The 19,027-nt window shown below is 45.3% G+C and overlaps 1 protein-coding gene across 2 annotated transcripts in view; it reads left to right on the top strand.

The window, feature by feature from the left end:
* Nucleotides 1-19,027, top strand: part of IGF1R (insulin like growth factor 1 receptor) — a 319,047-nt gene that overhangs the window by 59,603 nt on the left and 240,417 nt on the right. For both annotated transcript variants that reach the window (XM_010382158.2, XM_010382159.2), the window contains exon 2: nucleotides 482-1,027. In XM_010382158.2, the coding sequence (XP_010380460.1) occupies nucleotides 482-1,027 (546 nt within the window). The remainder of the gene's footprint in view (nucleotides 1-481; nucleotides 1,028-19,027) is intronic.

Genomic DNA, 19,027 nt, shown 5'->3' with positions numbered 1-19,027 from the left:
ACCTAGACTGTCAGTCTGCAACCCAAAGCTCCACCGTGAACAATTGAACCTTATTTCTTTTTCTTTTTTTTTTTTTTTTGAGACGGAGTCTCGTTCTGTCGCCCAGGCTGGAATGCAGTGGCGCAATCTCAGCTCACTGCAAGCTCCGCCTCCCGGGTTCACACCATTCTCCTGCCTCAGCCTCCCGAGTAGCTGGGACTACAGGTGCCCACCACCACGCCCGGCTAATTTTTTGTATTTTTAGTAGAGATGGGGTTTCACTGTGTTAGCCAGGATGGTTTCAATCTCCTGACCTTGTGATCCGCCCGCCTCGGCCTCCCAAAGTGCTGGGATTACAGGCGTGAGCTACCACGCCCGGCCGAACCTTATTTCTTTAATAATAATACAAGATTCCTGAAAACCAACTGTATTATTGTTTGAAAAATAGTTTTAAAAATTATTTCCTTTTAACTGAGACGTTTACCCTCTTGTCTTCCTTCAGTCTGTGGGCCGGGCATTGACATCCGCAACGACTATCAGCAGCTGAAGCGCCTGGAGAACTGCACGGTGATCGAGGGCTACCTTCACATCCTGCTCATCTCCAAGGCCGAGGACTACCGCAGCTACCGCTTCCCCAAGCTCACGGTCATCACCGAGTACTTGCTTTTGTTCCGAGTGGCTGGCCTAGAGAGCCTCGGAGACCTGTTCCCCAACCTCACGGTAATCCGCGGCTGGAAACTCTTCTACAACTACGCCCTGGTCATCTTTGAGATGACCAATCTCAAGGATATTGGGCTTTACAACCTGAGGAACATTACTCGGGGGGCCATCAGGATTGAGAAAAATGCTGACCTCTGTTACCTCTCCACTGTGGACTGGTCCCTGATCCTGGATGCAGTGTCCAATAACTACATTGTGGGGAATAAGCCCCCAAAGGAATGTGGGGACCTGTGTCCAGGTACCATGGAGGAGAAGCCGATGTGCGAGAAGACCACCATCAACAATGAGTACAACTACCGCTGCTGGACCACAAACCGCTGCCAGAAAAGTAAGAATGATGCTGACTGCTGCTTTCTCTCTGCTTCTCTCTCTTCTCTCCTTCTCCTCCTTGACCTCCCTTCTCTTCTGAATGCACGAGTTCCACTGGGCAGGGTGCAGTCGTGTTGCATTTAGGACGTGGCACGCCTGCTGTGCGGAAGTGGTTCCCAGCAGGGGTCTTGGTTGGCTTTCCTTTGCATCTGGGACTCTTGGATTGCGGGACTGTGGCATGGCTGGAGGCCATCATGGCTGCTGTCAAGACTATTCAAATCACATGTTAGAAATAATCCACCGCACTCCTGGGCTAGAAACTTGCTGACCTTCAGCTTTGAATTCCTGATGAGAAAAGGTGACCTGGTGTGCTTGGAAGTCCCTGAGCCTTGGCAGCTGGGGGCTGCTTATGTGTCAGCTCTTTCATCCTTTGTGCAAAGTGATATTTTTTGTTCTGCATGACTTCCTTAGTTTGAATGGACTTGGAATATGGGTAACTAAAGGGAAAGTAAAGTACTCACTCATATCCTGTGAAAGCAATCCTTGGGTCCTAGTGATGATGTTATGATGCTCAGGTGTCCTGGTTATGGCAGAGCACCTGGCCCAGGTGGGAGACCTCTGGACCCATTTCCACAAGTCCCAGGTTCAAGCTGTACTTGCAGTTAGCTGTGTAGCAGGGTGCATTTTTAAATCTCTGGGATTCTGTTTTCGTTCTTTTATACCTGTTTACTAAACAGTTGTGAAAATCTTAAGAATTCACAAGTGAAGGAAGTTTGGAAAGTGTTTACTGCTCTGGGGGTCAGATAGTGGTATTTTGAAGTTCTTGTATATTTATCTGCAATATGCTTATTTTCCCTTGAGAATAACTGAGCTCTTGCCTTCATGTGATCAATTCCTTGAGAGCCAGGCTGTTTGGTATTAAAATGTGACTCTGAGCCTTCACCTTATTGCATTCAGCAATATTTACATATATTGGCTAGGAAGCTTTTCCTCACTAGTTGGAAGTCAATGTGTTAGCTATAAATAGCTATTATTTAAGTGTTGGCCTTGCATAATAGTTAAATATGCAAGGAACCCATGTTCTCCAGTTATGAAGAGCCAAGAAACCCCAAATTGTTAGACTTGCCTAAAATAAATAAAAGGTGAGACCCCACGGAGGTGAAGTGTGTAAAATAAATAAAGGCCAGACCTCAGAGGTAGCCCTTACTTCAGTTCCCCTTCAGCCAGGCCTGAGGAAGGAAAAGGATCTGTGTACCCTGATCTGCCACACACTTTTATACTCTGCAGAATTGGATCAGTGTGTATGTGAACATTGATTAGTAAGGGCAGGGGTCCCACTGGCTGCAGCCAGTACCTCGTAGAGCTCTGAGAATGCGGTCAGACCACTTTAAGGTTGGCCAGAGTTGAAGGGAGATCTTACGGTAAAGTCACTTGTATGGTTGATTAAAACTGCCTTATCATTAAGTTACCCACTGGTTTGAGAAAACAACAAAATAATGTTTTTTAAATAACCTTGACATTTAAAACTTTTATCTGAAAAGTAAAAGGTGTTATCAAGGGAGGCAGCATGGAGTAGAAGACAGATGTTGAATGTAGTGATGAGGGCCAGGAATGACCTTGGATGAGCCAGTCCCTCTGGGCTGTAGTTGGGCTTTTATAGACTATTTCTAGGGCAGTCGGTACATCCCTTAGCGGTGATCATATATGGGCATGAGGATGTTTTGAAAACTCATAAGCTCTTTACAGAAGGGACGTGCCGTATGAAACGTCATTAAGTGGGGAGTTGTTCAGGAACTAGGTAGGTAGTTACTTTGGTCTTGCCATGGGTTTTCGGCTGTTTCTGATCAGCTACTTATTGAAGACCCCTGGGATAGGGGTGAGGCCTGCATTCTGGATCCAAGTCTAAGAGGGGCAACTAGAAATTAGCAAGTTATTTAAATTGCCTGGGCTTCGGTTTCTTCATATGTGGAATGGGGTAAGGCCTGCCTTCCTCATAGGGCTGTTGGAAGATGAAAAGGAGAAAGGAGAAGCACCGTGGAAAGGTAATGATGGTTAGAAGTTGGGCTCTGCTGGTGACAGACAGAGCCTTGATAACACCTGTTGGTTGGTCACCTGCTTCCCCAAAGGCCATGTCCTGCAGCCTTCTTGACCATCCCAGCCCTGCTGATGTTCATTGTGATTTCACAATGGAGTACTTACATAAAATTCATAACTGCTTTCAGGGAAATTTACTTCCCTTCCCCTTGTCCTGAAAACTCAGGCATGGGCATATTTCTTGGAGATTTTCTAGTTGAATCAGAACTTTTCTTGGTTTGCTTAGATTCCATTTAGACCTGCATTGTCCAGTGTGGTAGCGGCTTATTGAGTACTTGAACTGTGGCTTGTCCAAATTGGGACTGCTTTAGGTGTAAAATATACACTAGATTTCCAAGACATATAGGAAAAACCCTGTACACCATTTTATTAATAATTTCTATGTTGATTACGTGTTGAAATATAACATTTTGGATATATTAGATTAAGTAAAATGTGTTCTTAAAATAAATTTCACCTGCCTGTTTCTTTTTAATTCTTTTTTTTTTTTTTTGAGATGGAATTTTGTTCTTGTATTCCGGGGTGGAGTGCAGTGGTGCGATCTCAGCTCACTGCAACCTCTGCCTCCTGGGTTCAAGCGATTCTCCTGCCTCAGCCTCCTGAGTAGCTGGAATTACAAGCATGTACCACCATGCCCGTCTAATTTTTGTATTTTTACTAGAGACGGGGTTTCACCACCATGTTGGCCAGGCTGGTCTCAAACTCCTGACCTCAGATGATCCGCCTGCCTCAACCTCCCAAAGTACTGGGTTTATAGGCGTGAGCCACCATGCCCGACTCTTTTTAATTCTTAATGTGGCTACTTGAAAATTTGAAATTACAGATGTGACTTGCATTCTGTGTTGGTAAGCTGCTTCAGAGCATTTCTTTTAACACCAGGAGTTCTTCCCTTCATCATCTTTTTGGCTGAGTGGTCACTGCAGTGCTGACAGCCTGCACCTCTCCAGCCAGAATCCTTAGGAATCATTTGGGGAGCTCCATGTAGGGCATTGAGAGTCCAGGCAGAATGGCTACCTTGAGTTCAACGTAAGTGTTAAGATGGCCATTCGAAAAGATTAAGCACAGAAGAATCCCATTCAGTTAATCTTCCGTTGGCTGGCTGTAGAACTAAGGAGAACATCTGGAGAAACATGTCAAGGGCGTGTGTGAAATCGTTGAGCCTACTCGGTTTTGTCATGCTGATGTACAGTTTTCATTTGGCACTGTCCTTTAAACTCCTTCTGTGCCATGACTCTGCAGTGCCTGGCAGCGTAGTAGACTCTACTCCCACTATAGACGTGATCCCTCTGTGGTTTCTCTGCACACTTCTGTATTTCTCAGTTCTTTTTGGATTTGGGAGTGGATTTTATACATTTTTGACTCATTCTTAAAGAGCGATTGACCCTTAAAGAACTGTGTACAGCGCTTTCCTTTCAGTAAGAACATAGTTGTGTGGCACCCCCTGACATGTGGTGTGGTTGATTCCTCTTCCCTTGTCTTCTGACACTACCCTCTTATGGGTCTCTTACTGCCCCCGCAGCTGCTGCTTCTCTGTCTCCCTTCCCTCAGTCTGGCTTTTAATGGTGGTCTCCTGACATAGTCCATTCAGGCTGCTGTAACCAAATCCCATACCCTGAGTGGCTTACACACAACAGAAATACTGCTCACAGTTCTGGAGACCAGAAGTCCAAGTTCAAGGTGCTTACCAGATTAACTGTCTGGGGAGGGCCCACGCTGTGGTTCACAGAAAGCACCTTTTCACTGTCTTCACATGTTGGAAGGGGTGAGGGTTTTTTTTTTCTGGCCTCTTTTTTAAAGGGCACTAATCCCATTTGTGAGGGCTCCACCCTCATGACCTAATCACCTCCCAGAGCCATCACACTGGGTATTAGGTTTCAACATAAAAATTTTGAGGGGACATAAACATTCAGATCATAGCATGGCTGGAGTTCTATCCTGGGCTCTCTTTTCACTTTCCTTGTTCTCATCTCATCCACTGGTAACTTCATTGCCTCCTGTTTCCACCTAAACTTCCAAATATCTCCAGCCCAGAACCCTTTTGAGCCCCGGACCTGTCATTCATATCAGACCACCATGAGCATTTCATTACAGCGTCTGATGGTCTTCCCTGTTTCCTCACTTTTGCCTTTTTTTTTCTTTTCTGTTCCCTCTTCAGTGGGCCACACTCTTGTTCCTCTGATTCTTATGTCAGGAATGTGAGTGTCCTTTGGACACTTCCTTCTCCAGTTGCACACCAGGCCCTTTCCCTCCCGAATGGAATGGAAATGCTGCTTCAGCTGCCCTCCTCTGCTCCTCCCCCTTACAGCATTGACATAGCCTCTCTCTGCTTTGTGCCCTGTGGCTCCACCGAGCACTGGGGAGCTTTCCAGTATGCACTTTTTTTTTTTTTTTTGAAGAATGAGTCTCGCTCTGTCACCCAGGCTGGAATGCAGTGGTGCGATCTTGGCTCATTGCAACCTCCGGCTCCCAGGTTCAAGTGATTCTACTGCCTTAGCCTCCTGAGTAGCTGGGATTACCGCGCCACCACACCCCGCTAATTTTTGTATTTTTAGTAGAGACAGTGTTTCACCATGTTGACCAGGCTGGTCTCGAACTCCTGACCTCAGGCGATTCACTTGTCTTGGCCTCCCAATGGTGCTGGATTATAGGCATGAGCCACTGCGCCCAGCCATCCAGTGTGCACTTTGGACTGATGTGCTTCCCTACCTGAAATCCTGTAGCAAGTCCCTATAGGATAGGCATACGGTACAGTGTGAAGCTCCTGAGTGGTCAACAGCTACCCCACGACAACATGCCACACTCTATGTGCCACTCCCTCCAGCCTGCCTGCCGAGTCCTTGGCCCCCGTAGTGCTCTCCCGTGCTGACCAGCCGGCTTGGCTCAGCTAGCCGAACTCTAGCCTTGCCTTTTCCTCTTGAGGATGTAAGGGCTTTGCAGATTTCAGGAGGCCTGTCTCCCAACACCTGACGGGACACTTTTTGCCCCACTGTAAATTCTGGGTGTATCCTCCAGTGTATGCTGTCACCCCAAAGGCAAGCACTACATCTGCTTGGTGAAGGGTTTATTGTTAGGAAGATACATTTTCCCCTTGAGCGAGAGTAGCATATTGTGGCAGTCTTCAGTGAGCCAGTTGTGCCAGGATTATGAAATGCAGATGTTTACCGTGTCATTGTTGCTGTCATTGCTGCTGAAGAGTACTGACCAAAACCATCTGCAACTCTTAGTTGAAAGAGAGGACCACTATGGTGGGTAGCTCTTTTCTTTCCTGCCATTGTCGGGATGATTACAGGTCAAAGATGATGGAGAAGTATGGAAATCATCTGAAAGGTTCAAGCTTGGCGCATGAAGCCATTCATGACTTTGTAAGGCAGTTATGCTGAAGGCCAGTTCTGTGCTGGGAGGGACAGAGGTGAATCCCCCTGAGTGCCTGTGGTTTTATTTCCCGGTGAATTTGCCTAAGTGCCTGTTGTTTGCTTGCCATGGAGGCTTTCTGGTATTTCATTTCAGGTGCAGATGCCCACCTTCCCACAAAAAAACCCCAACAAAACCTAAGACCTTACTGCAACCAAGTCTCCAAGTACTTTTTAACCCGTTGGGATGAACAGCCTGTGGTCTACTCAGATCACCCTGAGTGAGTGTGAGAAGGCCTGCCTGGGCTTTGCCAGGAAATCCAGGAAGGCAGGGTCGGGCTTTGTTGGAACCCGGCTTAGCTGTTGGGGCAGCCTCATTTCAATTAAAAGGACATTGACTGGGAGCAGCAGTCCTGGAGTTTGTTGCATTTCCTGTTGCCCTCAAAATGAGAAACCAGGAAAATAGCAGATTGGAGCCTTTGAGAAGGCAGTAAATGGCTGTTTTTATTGACAAAAGGAAAACATTTTACTGCCATCTCACTGATGGCATCTCACTGACTTAAAATGAAGGCAAGTTGTAGTTTAAAAAAATAAAAGTGTACTTTTTTCCCCCCTACACGTTCTTATAGTCTTGTTTATCAGCCACTGCTCATAAGGGCAGTGTTGTCTTGTGGAGTAGAGGCACTCTCCTTCCCTCATTTTCCTATGTAGGTTAGTATGGCTGACCTGCTAGATCAAGGTGGAGGACCTGTTTAAGAATGTGTAAATTTAAGGCTGGGAGCAGTGGCTCACACCTGTAATCCTAGCATTTTGGGAGGCTGAGGCAGGAGGATCGCTTGAGTTCAGGAGTTCAAGACTGGCCTGGGCAACATGGTGAGACCTTGTTCATATAAAAAAATTTAAATAATTAGCTGGTTGTGGAGGCGTGTGCCTATAGTCCCAGCATTTTGGGAGGCTGAGATGGGAGGATCGCCTGAGCCTGGGGAGATGGCGGTTGCAGTAAGCTGTGGTTGTGCCACTGCACTTCAGCCTGGGTGACAGAATGAAATCCTGTCTAGAAAAAAAAAAGAAAGAATTTGTAACTTTAAGTTTTATGGCTAGCTTTTTGAGAAAGGAAAATAATAAAAAAAAGAATGTGTAAGTCACCTGCTGGATGGGGGGAAGAGAGACACATTGTCTTTGTAGTGAAACTTCACTCATGTGATGTGTAGTATTTCATCTTAACTTTTTTTTTGAACTTAAGCTACTTGTGAAGAGCTGAAATGTTTCTGTTAAGCGCTGTGTGGTCTGCGCCAGTCTCCTGCAGGCTGTTGTTCCCCAGACTGCTAAGACGATCATGACACAGGCCTGCATTTTCAGGTGGACCCTTGGGAGGGGCTTGTGGACCCTGGAGGAGAAGGCAGCCAGGAGAGGGGTATCTGGCTTTGTGTTGTTGGTAGGAACTTGTCTCGGTTGTCCTGGAAGGCCTCTGCTCTGGTCAGCTGCTCCCAGTGTGGGGGTGATCTTTATTTAGAAGGGGGTCACATGCCCCCAGGCCTCATTGCAATGCCTTTTTTAGTCAGGCGTGGAGCTCACATTCTGTTCTGCCTGTTTGCCGACCCCTGTTGCCAAGATGGTGAAGCAGTTTGTGTGCAGGTTCCCTGGGACCTGGCTTAGCCCACCTCCTTTCTTGGGGCGTGTGCCTTGTGCCTCAAAGACTTTGCTTTTGGCTAATTGTCATGTAATGATGGTGTCACTATCCTGGGCCCCCTTCAGAAGTTTTTAATAGGGATCTCATCTAAGAGACCAAAAGCTTTCAGAATGACTGTCTTAGAGTGATTTTTGCAATGCCAGGTATTTGGAAAATATCTGGAGCCCCTTCAGCTCTCACCAGTTAAACCTATTTGTACAATCGTTCTGGTTTCTTCCTGTGCTTGAAAAGCCTCTTTGTTGTGTTAATACCTCTGTCTTGCTTTCCTCATGTGTATGCCAGTGTGACATTCTCGGCAGAGTGGGGATGACGTGGAGCGTGTGGGCCCGTGGTTAATCTTGTCCTGAATTGCCTTGCTCAACTTGCGTGTATAGGGTGGTTCAAAAGTTAAGTTTGGCTGGTGGTGAAGTTGGAAGCATCACTTAGAAACACGCCTCCTTTGGGCATATGGTGTGAATCAGGGACTCTGGCTATAAAAGGTGGGGTCTCTGAGCACCATTCTAGTTGCAGCGTTCCCCTGACTTGGAGGTAGCGAGAGACAGCCAAGGTGTTCGTTCCAGGGAGGCTGGTGGGTGGGAGATGGGATTTTTCTGTCTGTGGCACAGGCAGTATTAAGTAGAGCAGGCTGGTTAAATCACATTTTAAGTAAAAACCAAAGTGCACAGATGATCGGCAGAACTTCTGGGGGATAAGAAGCTGCTTTCCTTGAAGAAGTTCGCCTCCAAACCAGCGCCCATGGCTCAGCAGCCAGCATGGCAGCCCCAGGGGTGCATGGAACTTGGGCATATGAGGCTGGTGGGGGACAGGGACAGCTGGGTCCAGCAGTGCCATTCCCAGGGATGGTTGCCACGTCATCTGTCTGCCCTGTCCTTCCATTTCCTTTCTTTGAACTCAGGGGGCTTGCATCGGACTACCTGTGCCATTTCCTCAAACTCTAAAATTGAGTAAGTTACCGAGGGGTTTTCGTGGTCTGCGCTGAGAAGATTTCTTGCTTCCTGATCTGCCTATGTGTTCGTGTTGCTTGCTGTCTCTCTCTTTCTCTCTCTCTCTCTCTCTCCTCTTTCATCCTAGTATATACAGGCAAGGTATGCAGCATTTAAAATGTTCATAACTCATCAAATGGCACACTGATCATCATGTATAAGTTGGGAATCAGGGTTTAAGAAATTTAGAGATCATTTATATGGAAGAAGGAACCCCAAGTAGAAACCCAAAATCTAGACCATTCTGGGTTCTAGTTTATACCTGCCACTGGCTAACATATGGCTTTAAGCTGGATGTTATAATGAGAGCTGGATTTTCGTCTGGTTGCACACAGCGTTGCTTTTCTGTCTTTGGAAAAATAGCTCACTGCAGAGCCCTGGTAACCGTTTGAACTGCATTGCAGGAGTAGGCAGAAGAACAGAACAGTCCTTGGAGCTTGGTAGGAGGTGTGAGGGCTTATGGGGGACAGTTGTCTTTTCAAGTCAAGGAGGAATAAGGGCTCTGGGGCCAGTGGAAAGGGTGAGTCTTAGACAGGGAAGGGTGACCATTCAGGTTAGATCACTTCTTCTGCAGGGTCAGCTTGGCGGCTGTTTTTAGGTTTTCAGGCCCTCACCCTTGATATCCCTGAGCATCTGTTTCTCACAATATTGTGGAGTCCGTAGGGGTAGAAGCTACCATCCTGTGCCTGCCCTCACCCTCATTGCAACTGGTCTTCAGGATGTTTACGTGGCCCCACATGTGAATGTACAGCTTTCCCCTGTTTGTTTTCCCTATGGCATATTAACAGTGAGATCTGCAAGAATGCATAATTTTGTACAGAATGGGATGTATTTCTTTTAAACCACGTGCCTGAGTGGACAAGTGGTATCAGATGCAAAGGTTTAAGAACCATCGATGCATTGAGATAGTGCCATCTGTTTGCCTCAGGTATTTGGTGCTAGGACAAAGCTGCCAGGCCTCACCTTCCTTCAGTGAGACAGGAATAGGACAGTATTTGGAAAGCATCTAACGGGTTTCCAAGCACATAGTAGGTTTTTGGTAAATGGTGGCAGCTGCTGCTATTTTTTTTTTTTTTTAAATTGAACTATCTAAGAGTTACATTCTGAGACCATCTAAAATTCTGAGTCTTAAGCTGGATTGAGTATGTATGTTCACTACCATATCTTAAATGGTCCTTCTGTATTGCTTTTCTAAATTGTAGAATTTCAATTATCATAAATAGCAGGCCATACTGTAGGTGTAGTTCTTGCTAATTTGATTTGTACTGTTCAAATTCTTGTGTCTGTCCAGATAAACTGTATCTTTAAAGAACATTCAGTGAGGTACATATGTCTATATCGGGGTGCCAGTGGAGTCCCACTAGTTATATGTAAACTCTATTTATTTGATTCTCAAACTGAATTTATTCTGTTTGCAAGTTTGGTATTTGGGAGCATTTCAGAAATATCCACAGATTCTTGTATGATACTGACATTAAATACTATCTCTTTGAAATGCCTCTCTCTGTGTCCATGGAGAGCATTAAAGTGGTTAGAGTGGGCACAGTTATTGGTAAAGATAACAAAGATGTGCATTTTTATGGCAACTTTAGGTCTCATATAGGTAGCCAACCATCTGCTCCAGGATGAAGCATGTGCCTGTTTATTCTCTTCTTTGGTAGTGCTAGCAGTATATGTGTGCGCATGTGCACATGTGTGTGTGTTTGTGTATGTGCATACCACTTTATTCTCCCACCCAGCCTCTTCTCCTGTTTTGTTTAGTTTCATTTCCCTCCTCTCACCCCCATTGCAGGAAACAAACACTGGCTCTCTGTCCTCCCTTAGATATTCCTTCCGTTCAAGGGGATCAGGTGGGTGGGAAAATGTTGTGCAGGAATGCCAGGCCTCTGCCCAAAGCCGGGCTTCTGTTTCATCTCATTATTGAACAGAAGTCGCTTTTTGTTTCTTTGCCTTGGTCACAAACAAGCACCCAGTCCTCTCTTCTTTCTTCCTGCCATTTTTCACAGAATCCATGTGGGATGGGAACAGAGGCAGCATATTTAGGGACTGTCAGTTGCTTGATACCTATGGCCTTGTTTAGAGAAGCTGTACCCACTGCCTCAATGTGGAGCTCCATCTAATTTGTTTTTGCAATTCCTAATGAAGGGACCTGGATGAAGTTAGTGAGATTGCTCTTCCTGGGGTTTATGCAGGGTGGCCCGTGGAGCTTAGCCACCCTTCATGCAGAAGGTGGGGCTGAGGGCAGCCAGTGTGACTGAGGCTGGCTGGCCCACCCTGAGTTGCTTATGCCCATGGGGCCCCTGGGGAGGAGGGCCCAGCTGCAGCGCGCATACATCTGCCCTTGGCAGCAGATCTGTGAACCCAGGCTGCCATTCTGGATTTCCGGATAGATGCAAAGTGCTTGGATGGGTTTTAGCAGCTGCTGAGACCAGGAGTTGGGCTTAGTAGTAAAAAGGGGGAACAAAATAAAAGAAGATCAGGAGGCAAAGAACCTACAGTACAAAAAAAGAAAGACGAAGGTTGATATTATTAGAAATACTTCCTGGGCAGCCTTAGTGTTTGGATTAGGATCCCCCCCCCCCCCCACCTCCCAGAGGTATTAGTTGTAATACAGAGACAAATGGAAACTAGTCATCTCCTTAGGTCCTAGAAAAGACCAGCTTTGTTCCTGGGGTGGTGGTAACCTAGTACAATGTTTCCGTTCCTATTTCTTGACCTCTGAATGGCCCCTTCTGCTTTGCTAAGTGGATGATATTATTAGTTGCTTAGACTATTCTTCAGATAGAATGTAGGGATATATTTTTGTTCTCTTCCTCAGTGAACTTGAAATGATTGGATTATTTTGTAATACGTCGATACTACTTTTAGAAGCTTTTGAATAACTGTGTCAAAGAAGCTTTAGAACAGGTTTTAAGCAAGGTTGCAGAGAATGTACTGAGTGTGTTTTTCCACTCACAAGGAAAGACAGCAGCTGAATGCAGAAGTGTGTATCTGGTTCTAACTCTTTATCACTTCAGGGACTGTCCAGGCGGCACCGTCCATTGGATCTCCTGCCCCTCCTCTTCCAGCCCCCGCCTCATCCCTGTCCATTCTTTTGTGACCAGTAGTTGCTTATGAATGGAATTCTGAGGATGTATAATTTTCTCAGAAGAATACTTCTTTAGCTCACTAAATATTTCTTGTTTGCTGAGAGGAAAAAAAAATGCTCCTTGGAAAAGTCATTGGATGCCAGAGGTGGGTGATTAGGAGGGATGAACTTCTAGGTGTGCCTAGCAAAGCCGTTTCTATTGATAGGCAATTAATAAAACAGCCAAACTTGACCTAACAGACTGCCATTTTGAGAGGAATTTGTTTTGCAGGATTAATTGGCTTCGAGGTATATTAGTGGCTGTGCAGTGATGATGGCTGTCGTGCCTCCTGTGTCTTCTGCCCATTGTGATGCAGGGCAAGTGCTTAGGCCTCAGACACAGGCTCCTTGAACTTCACATTCAATGCTTTAGGGTGGGGGGACTTGAGACCCTTGACTTGACTCCCACTGGAGTCCCACTGGAAAGTTTCTGTTGCTTATTTGGGTAATTCCAACTCTATCTTGTTGGGCAGTAGTGTTATCCTAATTCTTGGAAATACTCAGAGTGTAGAATAAAGAGCTGATGAAAATGTGTAAGAAGGGAGTAAGTGGTTATTAGAGAGAAATGGTGACTGGGATGATGCTCTGACCCCTTCAGGAAAAAATACAAGGTGAATGGTTTATTATGAACTAGTTCAGATTCTGTTTTTGGAAACGAGCTTGGTTATACATAGTGCATTTGAAAAGCATGAAGTATGGACTTTCAGATGCCAGTTCAGCCTCCTGTAACTCCAGTCGCAAAATCCCTCTAGTGTATCTAAATAAATGCAGACTCATCAGTGCCTTACCATTATGAAGCTAGGCTGGAGAGGCAGGTGGCCTGGATAATCAAATGGCAAGAAGTATAGGGAGCAGCCCAGCGTCATGATTTGGGGGAATTTGCATGAAAATTGTGTACACTTAAGCACCATTGTTTATTGCAGAAAGCACGATCTGGCCTCTTCTACTGAATTTCCTTCCAGCTCTAAGATTCAGTGTTGAAGACAAGGTTGTTGGGGACCTCGGATAGATATGTTGGCCCTGGCTTTCAGTAAACACTACTAGAGACTGAAGACATGTTCTAGACTTGGAATTGTATGAAGCAGTCGAACTTTTTAGGATGAGTCCTACCCTTAGGGACTGCCTACAAGACTAGATGTAGAAGAGGAGGCTGTGGACATCAAAAAGTGGCTGCAATTCTAGAGTTCCAGAGAGCTTACTGAGGGGTAACAGATATAGGACAGGAGACTGGCAAAGCACCTCAGTGGTAGGGCAGAAAGAAGGAAAGTGGTTAGGGAAGGAGTTGAGGGCAGGAAATTCAGGTAGGATTGATGTTAAGTCTTATATCTTTGAAGTGACTTTCTCTGGTCTGGCTTTTGCTGTTACCAAAGTGAATTATTCATAAGTGCATATGAGAAACACTGATGTAACTCGATTATGTGGAATGAATTTAAATTCATTTAAGTCATTCTTTTAAACTAAAGTAAGCTTTCCCTCATCCAGAATCTGAGCAGCCCGATAGCCAAGCAAGAGTTTCCTTTTGCCATGGCCAGTGATTGATGTCTTCTTCTATGATGCTGCTGAAATGCTGGGGACTCTGAAGCGCTATTGGAATGATCAAAGCAAAATTAAAATACTTTCTCAGTGGTTTGGGAGTTGGGTGCGTTCTGCTGTGTTTTTCGGTTTTCAGCATCTGGGTTTGGTGTGCATGCATGGTGAGCTCCAGCTGGAGCAGACGTTACCTGCTGAGGCCACGCTCTTCATGGCAGCTGGAGCAGACGTTACCTGCTGAGGCCACGCTCTTCATGGTTTCTCCTTAACCGTCACCCACTTGATCTTCCATGAAGCCTCCCAAATCTCCCTTACTGAGGACTCTTGCTTCCAAGTTGCTTTTGTGGTCATCCATTGCTGGGTTATTTGGGCAATGATGATGGTTTCTCTGTACTTTTTATCAGTAGATTCAGAGGACCTTGTTTACTCCTCATTTATCTTTCTCCTCAAACAGTTGAGAAACCACTTGTGGATTAGGACTCACGCTTTGTTTATAATGTTTGATTCTCCAATCTCGCAGCTAGTGGGAGTCCCATGGCGGAGATACTCTGTAAAAATCCATCTCCCATGTGGGCTTAACCCCACTTAGTGTCTGAGTGGTTTGGTCCTCATAGTTCTCTTGGGGGAGGAGCAGGAGGAGGAAAGGGAGGAGGAGGAGGCGGTGATGGCAATGGCAGTGGCAGCAGTGGTGGCATCTTGGACCAGAGTGAGAGATCTTGGACCAGAGACAAGAGAGGTCTTCTCTCAGGGTAGTGCACCATGAGAGGGAGCACTTGTTTACATTTTGTGCCCTGGACACCAATCTTGCCTTGCTCTAGTGCTGGCCCTGAGAGGTGCAGGAATTTTATAAAGAGATTTATAAAACCTTTTTGGATTACCAAATTGGTCCCTGGTTCTAGCTGGAATGAATAAACCAACTAAATAACAGTAGAGTTTGAGAGTAAGTGTGTGCTCTGAGAATGTGTGCACATGTATGGTCTGGGTGAGTTCTTCACTTTGCTGACTTGTGAATTATTTGGGGTCCTGTGCTCCTCCCTACCATTCTTATTCATGTCAGTCCACCATCATTAAGGAAGTGAAAGTTAACACTTTGTATACGTATCACTTCCATAAAGAGGGAGACTGGTGAAGAGGTTTGAGTTATAAGTCACACCTAGGTTAGGTTTGGATGTGTCTTTGCAAGTTTCCTTGGCCAGTTTCCATCGGGTCCCTCAGCTACACAATTAACATACCGCCGTTTTGTGCAAATCTCATGATAGGCGGTATGAGATGACACAAACTAGGATTCTGTTGTGAGATAAGATAAAAACACTTGACACTAAAAAAAGAGAGAGACAGCTTATGCTGTGTGACGAGACACTCTATGACTTTTGCCAGAAGAGAAATAGAGGCAGCAAGTGCTAGGAGCTCAGAGGAGAATGAGTTCCACATTTGAAACTTTGCATGGAAAGAATGTTTGGGTCTGGTGAAATCGAGGCCTTTCATGAGGAATGTCCACACTTGCTCAGTACTGTTTGCCGAGCACTGTATACATGGCCCTTGACTCGTTGAATGAGTCGTGCTGCAAAACTTTGCCAGGCATTTGGAATGTGAAGTATGTTATTTTGTAAAGATGAGGTCTGAATGGGTGGTTTAGGTCCTAGGGCATTGTCCCTCTGTCCCCCACCCCCATATGTACCCTCAAGCCAGTTTGGCTTAGACATTATTTATCTCTGACTACTGTGTACAGCCTTAGTTCCATGGGGAGGAAAAGGCTTGATGAACTCTATCCTGGAAGGTTGGTGGCTCTGTTTTCTGATGGATGAGGTAGGAGTGGTGGGAAGCTGGTAGTTTCTACTTTTTGCCTGTTTAAAAAGCCCCCTCTGAGGCCTTAGCACTTACCAGATGTTCAGGATTGGGGAAACAAAGGAGCTGCCTTTGCAGAGGTCTGTGGGCATGCAGTGGGCGAGAGAGCAGGCACTGAGTGCCCCGAGCTTCCTGCCTGTGTGGGCAGGAGGATTCTAAGTGGAATCAGGAGCATCTCCGCTTGATGCTGGAGGAGGTGTGGAGTTGAAGGTGGGATTCTTCCTCTTGAAGGACTTGAATGAGTTTCTGTGTGGCTGAACAGAAACTGGTTCATCACTCATGTCATGATTTTTGTGAAGCGAGGACTTGGGGTCCAAGTCTAGGTTTTAGGTTCCCTGCTGTAACCCATGGCCACCGAGAGAGAGTTTTATGATAAAAGGTCAGCAAAGTATCTGACAACATCTCACACTAGAATGGGCTTCGTTCATGTTTAGTTCCCTCTCTTTTTATTCCGCGCCCCCACCAACCCCAACTTTAAATCAGAAACGTGAGGGTGCTGATTGAAACTTTTTATAACTTTTCTTATTGAGAATTGTTCTCTAGAGTTGTCTCCAAAAACAAAGGAATTCCAGACGTTCTCCTTCTCTCCTTGTCTCTTCCAACCTCCAGTCAAAGAAAAACTCTGCATATGATCTTTGGCCCGGAGAAATATTAAATCTATGTTAAGTATGCAGACATGAATGGGCAAATGAAGGATTTGTGGCAAAGAAGATTTGCTGAAACAAATAAGTAATGTAAATGGGCAGAGGGAAATATTAAATTGATTGCATCTTTCAGCTCCTGGTACTTAACGCAAAGATAAAGTAGTGGGAAAAGGTTGTCATTTGAAGTTAATGGAAAGATGAGGGAGTTTTGAAGCTAGCTGGGATTTTTCTGCCTGTTAATAGAGTGACTTGGATTACAGACTATAAAAATAAAGAGTAGGGCAGTTCCATTTAGTATGGATCATGATACTGATTGCTCTCTGAGCAACCTCTGTACTAAGGGAGGAGAAGCTAACATCCCCAGGCCTGGAAGATACTAGATACCAGCTCATTAAACTCTTGTCAGAAGCCTTCATTAGCATCATGGGAAGATTTGCTATTTCTATATTATGAAGCCATTTAGATTTTAAAAAAAATGTATGTTCTTAACCTTTTTTGTTTATTAAGTGGGGCAGTAGATTAGGACTGAATGGATTTGATTCTCTCATTCTACATAGTATGCCTAGAAGCCAGAAGGTTTCCCAGAATTTGTATTATAGTAGTGAGGGCAAATTTAATTAGCAGATAGGAAAATCTTTGAAGCAGTTTAGGCCAATCCACTTAATTGTATCAGCAATTAATATTTTGAGAAAATAGAAAGAAACAAATTTACATTTCTTCTGGGACTTTGTTTTGTTATCCTTTAAGGTTATTGTAAATGAGGAGACTTTTGAACTCACAGACTAAATCTAACTACTGCAGATAATCATTAACTTTTTCTATTGTGTGCCACCCTTCCCATCCAGATTATTCCATTAGTATCACTTATGAACCAAGAACCTGTGAGCTTGCAAGATGCATTTTTAAGAAGGCTCAACTTTTTGACTTGTGTTAAAGAAAGTTTAGGTGTGAGTCCCAGAAATGAGTTTCATGGAGGGGAGAGGTTGTCTCTCTGGGTGGGTAATATAGGGGCCACTAGGGGCTCACTGTGGCTTTCTGGCACTGACAGTTACGAAGCAGGGGTTACTAAAGTGGGAGAAAGCAGCCAGTTCTCCAGTAGCCCCAGTGAGAGCTCTCATGGATCTGCCTATTTTCACTGGGGTAGGAGCCATCACCATCAGCCTTTCTGTGGCCCACAGTGCCATTTTCTGATTAAGCTGAGACCTCTGTAATAGACACGTTGTCATTTTTTCTTGTATCTAAAAGTTTGCTTGACTGCAGTGGGTCTCCAGCTCAGAGCAGGTCTGGCTAGAGAAAACAGGAGGTGATGACTGGAGCACTTTGCCCTTATAGAACATGCTCTGGTGTAAAAAGCGAGAGGATTTTCCTTGCAGTTACTGAAGGTACCTTGTGTACACAGAAAGAAGACAGAGGGAGTCCCAGATGCCTCCTTATCCCTCATAGCCGGATCCTTTAGACCTGTGCAGTGTCCGTGGATTTGGTTATTCAGTGATGTGCTGCCATTAAAATAAAGGCATCGGCCCTGGAATAGAGAAGTTCAGTGAGAACCTCCGTACTCCAAGAGCATTTTCTAGGAAATAACTTCACCTGCCCTGTGTAATTCTCTGGAAGAATCACAGTGAGTTGGAAGGAAACTAAGACTTGGAAAAGGATTGGAGAGGTTAGCCCAGACCACACCAGGGCTCTGAAGGCCAAGCTGGGGTTAGAACCTGGGACACCCTCCAGCCCACTGTCTCCTGTTCCCTGGCGATTTACTGCCCCACTCCTCTTTCCACTCTCAGGGGCTCTGGATCTAATGAGGGGATTAATGCAGTTTGCTGCACTAATACATTGCAAATGGTGCCAGCCTTAAGATATTTTGGTGGTGGAATCAGAGCTACGGCATCTTATTAGGTCAGAATCTATATCTCCTTTTCCAAGATGTTTATATGATTTAGTGTTTTCTGAATTGGGGTGGGGGGGAAGGAAAAAAAAAAACCCGATGTCTAAATCCTAGCATTTCATCCAATGTTGATGAAAGGGCTTTTTTTTTTTTTTTTCCTTAATCTGTGGTTAGAACCCTTCAGACACTTTTAGAAGATCCCTCCTATGTTTTTGGGTTTTGCAAATTTGAACCCCAGTTCCTCCCATAGTGCTTCTCTAACTCCTGGAATGAGGTAAACCTCCAGGCAGCCTGTTGACCCAACCCATGCATGCCAGTCTTCTTTGGGACTCCTAGATGTGGACCCTGGGGTGTATAGGGATCAGGTGGGAAATGAGTTATTTTGATCGAGATCTTTGTACCAGTGAACTGACCCCACTCCCCATCTGGATTCCTGTGGTGATTACCCTCTGTATTAGTCCGTTTTCATGCTGCTGATAAAGACATACCCAAGACTGTGAAGAAAAAGAGGTTTTAATTGGACTTAGAGTTCCACATGGCTGGGGAGGCCTCAGAATCATGGCAGAAGCAAAAGCAGAAACCACTGATAAACCCATCAGATCTCGTGAGACTTATTCACTATCATAAGAATAACTCGGGAAAGACCGGCCCCCATGATTCAGTTACGTCACCTGGGTCCTTCCCATAAGACATGAGAATTCTGGCAGATACAGTTCAAGTTGAGATTTGGGTGGGGACACAGCCAAATCATATCACCCTCTTAGCAAGGACTAAGTTCATGATCATGACTGGCATTCACTGAACAATGACTAGGTGCCAGGCACCTTGCCAGTAGTCTTTAATCGTTGTCACAATCTGTAGGGTGGATATGGAT

The sequence above is a fragment of the Rhinopithecus roxellana genome, chromosome 5 (genome assembly GCF_007565055.1).
Source record: "Rhinopithecus roxellana isolate Shanxi Qingling chromosome 5, ASM756505v1, whole genome shotgun sequence".
NCBI classification, from domain to species: Eukaryota; Metazoa; Chordata; class Mammalia; order Primates; family Cercopithecidae; genus Rhinopithecus; species Rhinopithecus roxellana.
The sequence above is the reverse complement of the archived record's forward strand: the minus strand, read 5'-3'. Positions and strand labels throughout refer to the sequence as shown.